Raw genomic sequence first — 9,999 nt, forward strand, 5'->3', positions numbered from 1 at the left:
TGGCTGCTAAAAACTCAATATCCCTGGATTCAGAATAAAGTAATGGCTCTATTCTGCTGACCTCGTTGTTTACCAGTGAGGGAGTGAGCAGACTGTTCCCTAAAGCTCTCTGCCCTGAGTTGCTGTCCTTTCAGAGGGCCCACATCTGGCCACAGGAGTCTGGAGTCAAAAGGCTTTGCTAGGAGAATCCCCAAAGCCTATGTCTCCAGCTGCACTTTGGGTGCTATGAGCCTTAGGTGATGGTGACTTATATTTATGTGTTTATTTCAAATTTTGTCATTTTGGGTTACTGTATTTTCTTGTGCTTTTCTTACATGCCCTGGGCGGCAAAATCCACGATTTCTATTTCTTGCTTTACTCCCCAAGAAGCAGGTACAATGCTTAGCATAAAGTGAGGGCTCAGCAACTACTGATGATTGCCCGACTGGAATTACTAACTTGAAGCAAAGTGATGATTTTTAATGGTCAATAAAATGTGCCAGGTATCTAGTCTTAGGAAACAAAACGTTTATTGAAATGGCATGTAGATAAGTTATCACCAGCATAAAACAGTTAGTGGAGTTTTCAACATGGGCTCTTTTTTTCTCTTAAAATGAAGTGAAGCTTTACAAGTCCATTGTCCCATATGAAAAATATTATATTTCTCTGTTCAGATAAAGTCCTTTAAAAAAAGTAAATCACTTTGAAATTGTCTCTTAAATGTCTCCAGCCTATGACCAAAACAAAAAATATATTAAAAAGATATAATTATCTCCATTGAAAAAGAATGAACTATGAACGATTTAGGGGAATACACATAGAAAAAAATACTTGGGCATTTGAAATGCTAGAATTTACTCCTATTTTATTAGTATATACTAAAATCTTTAATAAATAATTTTTTAAAATTACCAAGACAGAATGACATGTGATTATTAAAATGTAAAAAATATGGCAATTATTTTACATATACCTAGGAAATATGCTAAAATGTTGTCTCAACAAATACATTTTAAATAACTCTGAGTTCTGTAATTTGGGAATACAGTCCAAAGTAAGTTTTAACTTCCATTTAAGGCTAAATAGCCTTAATAAAAGACAAAATTTATAAATATGATAAGAGAAAATGAGAAGAAACTTTCAGAAAAGTCTCTGAAACTTTGTGGGTTCATAGCAATGAACATCTAATTTCGGAGTAAGATGAGTTACTAATATTCTATTTCAACATGATGTTCTGGGCTGACCTGTTTGGCTCCCCCAAGGTGGTGCTGCTGCCCTCCTCCAATGGCGATTCTGTTGAATGGGATTATCTTCATGGTGGTTTTCTTCATGGAATACCAACGAGATTTCCAAGTGGCCCAAATAATGCCATTATCATAACCATTAGGAGTAGATGCTTTTGAGTAAGTGCCACCTAAGACAAATTGTAGATGTACATATCATTGCTCTTAGATTTCCTTACCTCAAAAAATCTATGAAGAACTGTCGATTATGAAGTCCGTTGTCACATCAAATCTGTAGTGTTATCAACTAACTGAAAATATCCCTAAAGATTCCTAAACTCTCAATTTCCAATTAAAATAAATTTATTATTAAACAACCCATTACATCTGTGTTGTATTTCCTGGTCACATCCATACTTTAAATATATTCACTACTAACAGGGCTAGAACCACAATTTCCCCATTTGGTCTCTCTCCCTAAGCTTTACATCCTGGACTCAGCTATTACGGGTCATCTTTCTGCAAGCATGACAGTAGAATGGTAGGAGTCACAATTTACAGGCTACCTGAAAACACAATTTTAATGGAAAGTATGAAGGCCTTTAGAAAACGGTTCTGGGATGTTATTTCACATCACTATTATGAAACAGAGATTAGGTTAATTTGCCTTCTCCTTGTTCCTGGGCACCAGAACTCATGTAATTTTGTAAGGGATTGTCTGAGTCTAATACTGGTGTGTACCACAGGCTATCAATATGGCTGCTTGAGGTCATATGGATCAAGCATCCTCCCTGAGAATTTCTTCTAATTATATGGTTTGTAGGTGCAAAGTTAAATTAGGTTTCTAAAAAAAAAAATATGTTGTGAAAACCAAAAGGTAAATTTATATCATTTTTAAGAGGATTTTAAATCATCTATTGGCTAAGACAGTGCCCTGAGGAGGTAAGACTACTCATTTTTTTAGCATTAGTAGGGCTTCTCCACACATAACTGTTGGATAGTAGGAATAGTTTGTCAATAAGTAAAACCAGTGTTCAGAACTACTCTAGCCTTAGAGCAAACTCTAGCTTGCCCTCCCCCACACTAAAAGAAGTGTCTACACTCTTCAGGCTGGACTCCTCCTCTCAAGCATTTACAGACCCCTGCCCTTACCGCTAATTCCCTGCTCTTTACTCCAGACACCTGCTCACTGCTCACTGGTTATATCTGCTACATCGCTCATGGGAAGCTGAGATAGGTCGATGTGTTAACAAGAACAAATATGGTAATGTTAGTCCATCCAGTTCATATATATGGTAAGTCTGGAGGAGATACCATAACCCAAAGTGTCGACTCATTGTTTCACGCGCAATGACAAGTCACTGGATATTTTATAGCAGGTGGGTTTGTTGTAGAGGGACCAATCCGAGGTACAAGCATACTATTTTCCAATTCTGGTTTGAAATCAAGAGCTATATAATAAACCCTCTAATATCTTTGTTAATTATTTCTCATTTCCTTGTATCTATGTATACCTTTCATAAAATTATAGATTACACACTAGCTCATATGTCTAAGGAAGAAAGTCATACCTTGGTAATAAATTCCGTTGAGGTGGCCAGCATGACACTTGTTCATCCACCAACCAGATCCATCCTGTTCAGCACAGTTGCCTTCAAACTTATCATTGTCATTGTCCCAGGTACTGAACTGCATGCCATTGTGGGATGTGAAAAACTTGTCACTGGGATCATCTCCAAAATCATAGCCATCGAAGGCATCTCCTGCATCTCCACCGATGAAGTAGGCATATGTTAGGCGGTATTTGTCTTTTTCAGGCCCCACCTTGAACATGGCATAGTCTGCAGTGCTATAAATAAGGGAATAGAGACATCATATGTTGAGCCTCATCATGGATCTCAGAAGTTGCCTCTTCCAAAGGACACTTGTTCAGAATTTTTAACTTTGCTTCTTAAGTCTGAAATGTGCTCACTGAATAAAGTTTTCTGCAGATTTGGCAAGAGGCATAGGCTGTATGAACAGTTCAGAGCTTGTCAGCACCACCAAGGATGGGTCTAGGAGCCTTCAGGGCATCACAGTGAAAACTATAAACTTCAGCCATTTTAATGTTTTTGCCTATAAGTTCCTAATATCAAATCCAGATGTGTAAATGAATCTAATTTTATATTTCCCACTTTTATCTAAGCGTTTACCATTGTACACTCAGTTATCATAAACCACAGTAATTAGCTGATGGTGAGTGACCATTAATTAATGCACCAAACTTGAAGGAGCTACAGTCCCTTTAGCCACTTACACCATCTGAAAAGGGAGGCCTAACCTAAAAGGGTTTCTTTCTCCCAAGGCAGTGTGGCAATGGTAAGAAGGAGGGCTTCTTAGAGCATCACACAGAAGAAGTAGTCCCTGTGTGGCGCGCAAAACATGAGCTGTAGGATCACAGAGAGAGATTCTCCCATGGAGAAAAATTGTGAATGAGGGCCAGGACTCTATGGAGTGCGGGGAAGGATGGGCCTTGGTGCATGAACAGAGATTTAAAAAAACATTTAGCTTCTTTCCTGATCCTCAGTACTTGGGAAATGGGAGATGTTCTCACAGGAGCAAATCTACTGACTATGGTACTTTCTGGATAAAAATTTAAAAAAATAAAATTATGTGTTTGGACACAGACTCTAAGGATTTCATAGACATAACAAGAGAGTTGAATAGTTTTCTGAACTTTACTTAGGTATACAATGCTCAAAGTCCCCAGATAGCTCAGAGCATAAAGGGAGCTCTACCTTACCAAAGGAGGTGGCTGATTTAATTTTAAGGTAGCTCATGCATTTGACTGAATGAATGTATGTTCATTAAAGCACCAGGAAATCTGAAGGGGCTGGATTCACTTTTCAACCAAGATAGTTATTAAGGGGGTGGACTGCAGAGAGTCAAGCTACCTGAGTTCAAATCCAACCTTTACCATATACCAGCAATGTGACCTTGGGAACTTTAATCTGTGAAATGGGATGAATCATAGTGCCTGCCTCATGGAAGAGTTATTAGGGTTAGCTTAAATTATAATTTCATGCTCAATTTCTGGTAAATGTTAAATGCTCAGTAAATGTTAGCTGTTATTCTGTATGGTTCCAAGGTAAGTAGATTGAACCCAAACCCTCAGATCCAGCCTGGATAGGACCTATCTCTTTGAGCTGCTCAAAGAGAAACTGACTTCTGGGGAAAAGAACCGGATGTGCTCTTTGCATTTGTCAGGTTGGTTTTGCCATTGGTCTGCTGATGGTTGGAAAGTACACATTCCCGACAAGAAAGAGTTAGAAGTCCTTTCTAAACAATACCTGGTTCTGCCGTTCCAGTCCTCCAACTCCACTCTTAATGCATAGGGGAAAGCAGACTGTGTGCTTATCAAATGAATCTTCTCATTTCCCAGCCAGAACTCTGTGGTGCCAGTAGGAGACAGATGTCCAAACCCTTCTTTGTATTGAATCCAATTTTTCTTGAAATCCACACTGCCATCAACCCTCTAATTACACAATTGCATGGGCAAAAGGAGAGAATGGATTATCAGTGAACGTAAAGAAAGTGCCGTCAACATTTGTCAAAAATATGGAGGGGATGATTTTATCCTTTACTAACTAACTGATCTTGGTCGAGCTGCCTCAGTTTCCTCATCTGTCAAATAGGAATAATGATGCTTACTACTTAGGATTCTTGTAGGGATAACACAACAGAACGTAAGAGAAATACTTAAAAGAGTGCCAGGCACGTGGTCAATTCTAAATTAGTGGTAATTTTTAAAAGACATCTAGAAGACTTCAGAACTCTAGCTTGATATTGCTGATTCTTTTACTGATGATGGTGGAGAGGTCAACCCATTGCTCAATTTGTCTACAACCCGGTGCTTCCGTCACCCACTCCCTCTGAGCGCCCCCTGCAGAATTAGTTGTAACAGTGGTCACAGATAAACAGGAGGTAAAAGGATTGCAGAGGCTGCCAGGGGCTGGCAGAGGAAAACAGGGGGGTCCTTGTCTTGGAACAGCCCAACTGTATCCTCTAGGGGACTTCATCTTCTTGCAATGGGCAGCCAGCCAGAGGTCTTGATCTACCTGATCAAAGAGGCCCCTTCTAGCTTTTTGTCACTATGATACTGTGATTATGTGCTATCATGCATCTACAACAGCAGTGCCAGCATAGCATGGAGTCAAAGCACAGACGCTGAACCAGGATGCCTGGATTCAAATTCTGACTCTGTTATTAGTGATCTTGGGCAAGTTACTTAACCTCTTGTACCTAAATTTCCTCCTCTGTGAAAAGTGGTGCTAATTGTACCTACCTCACAGGGAAATTATGAGAATTAACTGAGTTAATGTTCATAAGGTGCTTAGAAAAGTATCTGGCATAGGTCAGATGTTTAGTTTGGCGTTTATTAAATACACATGGTAAGGGAACACATACGTGCTGAAGCACGGTCCATCCATTTCCAGATTGATCTATTTCACAGTAGACTAAGAACTGCTGCTTAGCGTTCAGAGGTTTGATAAAGTAAAGCCCATTCTCCTTGGCTCCCTTATTGGCAATGTCTTGGCAATCTGAAGAAGAAGAAACTTTTACTGTGCTTTGAAATCCATGAAAGACTGTGTCAGCCTTGAAAATGAGCTTTTAACATGTTGCAAACTAGTCACGTCCCAAGAAGCATTTTCTTACTTCTCATATCACCTTTTTTTTTTTCAAATTATGTTTAGCTAATCAAGAAAAGTCTAAGCACTTTGGACACCTTAGATTTAATGGCTAAACACTTTCAAAAGTATTCCTATATACGATAATACATAAATTCTCCTTTACTTTATATATTAGCTTTGATGAGTATCATCCCAATATCAGCCTTTCACTTACCTTTCCCAGTCATCTCATGTATTTGTACTCGGTCTTTGCAAGGTTCCTGACACTGTGCTTCAAGCTGGAGTACCTTCTGTTTCAGGTTAATGATCTTTTGATTGTTTGAATTATATATATCCTGCAAAAATCTACAAGCAGAAGAATAAGATAACAGTATTCCTTCAGGGGCTTAATTTTGCATTTTAATTTAAAAATACTACCTTATCTTCTCAAGAATTATTTCCTGGTAAGTTATTCCAGTCTTAGAAAAATTGTAAAAGTATGTACTAAATTGAGGTGAATTAAAATTCTAAGTTTTCTGGAAAAGAAGATAACAAAGTCTTTGTCAATTAAAAAATGTCATTGTCATTAAACAATGCTCATTCCGATTTCTCTGTCTTCATCAAGGGCAACAGGTAACGACCCAAGTGGGGGAAGGGTCTGGTTAACAGGAAGAACATCTGGTGATTATTCTTATGACTGAATATTCTTAGGGAAAGAAAGACTGTTTATAATTCACATATGCTGAATGAAGCATTATTCCTTTTCACTTGTGGATCCACTGAGGATCTATTTAAGGACTTCAATCTATAACTTACATGAGAAAAGTATCAGGGATATTGTCTTACCTAAAATAAAATAACAAAGACACTTTCCCCATCTTCTTAATGTTTCTATTTACATAGCTTTGGAAAAAGGAGGCTGGGGGAAGTAAAAGTCCCTGCTTTTGTAGTTTTTCACAGGTTTGCTTATACATATTCAGAAATGATAAAAAGCTATCTACAGTGCATAGACTGTTGTGTCTTTCTTTGAAGTAAAGAAGAATAAACAAACTACTTGACCACTCTTTTACTCCACTGTGCCTTAGAAACTTTCTGTACAATAAATAGTCTTTCAATTTCAATGATGGGCAATAATAACATGACTTATAATGCTAGTAATAATCACAACAATAACCATGGCCCTCTGACACCCAAAAGAGGAGAAATCCCTCCTGGGCCACTTCTTCCTAGCCACCATCCACCATTTATCGCCATTTCTTACACTGCTTTGAAAACAATTTAGAAAAAAAAAAATGAAGAAGAAACTAAAACTGTATCTGAGGCCCTATGTTCAGAAAGTTTATGGGTCCTTGGGAAGTTGTTAACAGAGACATTTTACTTTCAAGTGAAGGGAGGAGAATATATAACTTCAGGGTCACTGTGCCATGATCAACACAGCTTTACAATGTTTGTTACACTTAGTCTCTTAAAACACATATTTTTCTGCTCTACCTTCAATATTTACTTTTGTAGTCAAATCCTTCCTATTCCTTTGCTTGCTAATTCCTTACCACCAATTTGACAAGCTTGTAAAGAGAATTTTATTCTCGGCACCCAAATTCCCATTAGAATTTATATTGAAGACAAGTGGGGGTAGGGGTACATTTCGATAACTATGGTCATTAACACCATTTGAAGACATTAGAATACTTTTCTCCCACATGATAATTAAAAAGCAATTATATAACCTAGTACAGTTCATACTGCACTAAAAAAATTCTACCTCCATTACGTTCAAGATGGTCAGGCATAATGCCACTTGGGTATTATAAGTGGGGAAAAAAGATTACTTCCACTGAGGTTTGGAATATTAAATTAAATCTTTTATATTAAGTAAAAAAATATTAAATTAAAAAATCACTCTTGGAGAGTAAGTTCAAACAAAAATGCTTACCGAATATTTGTTTCATGTGTTATAATCGTTGCTTCATATTTTATAATATCGTCCATCATTTTCTTGTAATCCTTAGTAGCAGCTTCTATCCTATCTGTAATATGGGATCAGAAACATAAAAATGCTTAGGCAAATAGAACCACTGAAACAACATCAAAAGGACTTTACAAATTATTTTCTCAAGTAGTAGAATTCAGTTTCTCACTTGGCTGTGTTGGCTTATCGGGATTATAGTTGACTTGGATGGCTTTGATCAGTTCTTTGGCTTCTGACGTTTTGTTTTCAACTTGGCCTAAGATGTCTTCCAAAGATAGTAGATCCTTGTCTATTTCATTTTGGTAATTAGATAGGAAATCTGCAATTCCACACATAGTCGGACAATAACTACCCTGAAAATACAACAGTAGAATGATTTAAAATCTGGATAAAAGCTACACTTAAAATCTATTAATAAAAATATGTAGAACCTAGACTATGTTAAAAACAGAGTTTACAATCCCAAATAACATTTGTGAAAGAATTCCTTTTGTTCTTCTGCCCCTCTCCAGTCCAAACACAGCAAGAAACATAAAAACTACTTACAAATCTTTCATCTAAGATGCAGCAGTTGTCTCTGGAAGCAACATACTAGAGGAGAAAAGTACAGAAATTTCATTAGTTTATCATATATTTTCTATGTTTCAGCTTTCCATTTAACACAAATATGTCTTGCGGACAGCACACTTACTGCCAGGCATGTTGAAGAGAGCAATGAAAACGTGTAGAAGTAGAGGGTTAAACTCCGGGGGTGCAAGGACCAACTCATGTTGTCGGGGTGCCCTGTGCTCCAAGCCCTGTAAATGTCAGCACTGTGACCTCTCAGGCTCCAATTGTCCCTTTATATAAGCTCCGAGGATGGCCAGAACTGCCAGTGGCTCGAGCTGATAAGGGGCGGGGGGGGGGAGGGCTTCTGACCCGGAAGTGGGGGGACGTCTTTCCCATCTCTTCTTCCTCATCCTGATCCCTAGCCTACGCTCAATCAAGTTCCCAGGTTGTGCACACCGGTTTAAGCTCCTCCTTTTTTGGCCCAACTCTACCTTTCTCCTCTGTAGCTAATACATCTGCAAAGGCTAGTGAAGCATTAGCCATTGCTAAGAAGAGGGAGGGGAGCGTGGGAGGTTCTCTGATGCAACGTCTTCCAGTATGTGGCTGAGAGAGCAAACACAGCGCTGACCTCTACCCGAACAGCCCAGCCAGCTGACCTCGACCAGAACAAACCCAGCACAACCTTAAGGTAGAGCCAGGTACCATAGCCCAAATTACCGAAAGCCCTTTCTTAGCTCAGGAATTAGTCAACAATTATCTTTAACCTGTGGCTATGACAAGAAGACTTTGCCTTCCCCCAGGTCCCAATGGGTCAGTATTCCTAGGAACAAGTGACACTGGAAATATATTCCTGCCCCTCTGTGTTGACCATTCTCTTTTCTTCTTTCTTTTTATTTTTTAAATGAGATATAATTCACATATAACATTATATTAGTTTCAGGTGTATGACATAATGATTCGATATTTGCATACATTGCAAAATGATCACCACGATAAGTCTAGTTAACATCCATTACCACATAGTTACGCCATTTTTTTCTCGTGATGAAAACTTTTATGATTTACTCTATTAGCAACTTTCCAACAAACAATACAGTATTATTCACTATAGTCACCATGCTGTACATTACATCCCCAGGATTTATTTATTTTATAACTGGAAGTTTGTACTTCTTGACCCCCTTCACTTGTATGTTGACCATTTTCAAGGTTCTCAGTTTTTAAGGGGCTGTTAAGCTCAAGTCTCCCTTTGTCTTGAAGAGCTAGCTGGCATGGCACCACATCAGCCACGGAGGGAAAATGAGTCAGGAGCCTACTTTGTTTGTCCTTAGGTTCCATCTAGTCACCTCAGAGGAAAGCCTGCATACAGAGGCAGGGACTAGCAAAATCCACCTCCTGTACACATGACTAGAAGCATAGCAAGAAGAAGAGGGGTGAAACGAGATACTAGGGCTGTCCTGTTTGCTCTGCCCCAGAGCTTCCTGGTGTATTGGGAACACACATTTACCATCATCTCCTATTGATAATCTATAATTGTGCATTTCCACTACCATCAATATCTCTACTTTTAGGTTATCCCTCATTTCCTCCTCTGAAACCAAGCTTATTGCAAATTTTGATTAAATACAGA

General features: G+C 38.5%; 1 protein-coding gene across 1 annotated transcript; it reads right to left on the bottom strand.

Moving 5' to 3' along the window:
- Nucleotides 1–485: 485 nt before the first annotated feature.
- On the bottom strand, nucleotides 486–8,790 carry FGG (fibrinogen gamma chain). Its single transcript, XM_019641259.1, has 10 exons — nucleotides 8,512–8,790; nucleotides 8,367–8,411; nucleotides 7,990–8,173; nucleotides 7,785–7,878; nucleotides 6,087–6,217; nucleotides 5,649–5,782; nucleotides 4,532–4,716; nucleotides 2,774–3,051; nucleotides 1,224–1,393; nucleotides 486–710 (listed from the first exon to the last, which is right to left on the bottom strand). The coding sequence occupies exons 1-10, from the start codon at nucleotides 8,587–8,589 to the stop codon at nucleotides 696–698; spliced, it is 1,314 nt and encodes a 437-aa protein (XP_019496804.1). The 5' UTR covers nucleotides 8,590–8,790; the 3' UTR covers nucleotides 486–695.
- Between the last annotated feature and the right edge of the window lie 1,209 nt (nucleotides 8,791–9,999).

This window comes from Hipposideros armiger, unplaced genomic scaffold (genome assembly GCF_001890085.2).
Source record: "Hipposideros armiger isolate ML-2016 unplaced genomic scaffold, ASM189008v1 scaffold_58, whole genome shotgun sequence".
Taxonomy (NCBI): Eukaryota; Metazoa; Chordata; class Mammalia; order Chiroptera; family Hipposideridae; genus Hipposideros; species Hipposideros armiger.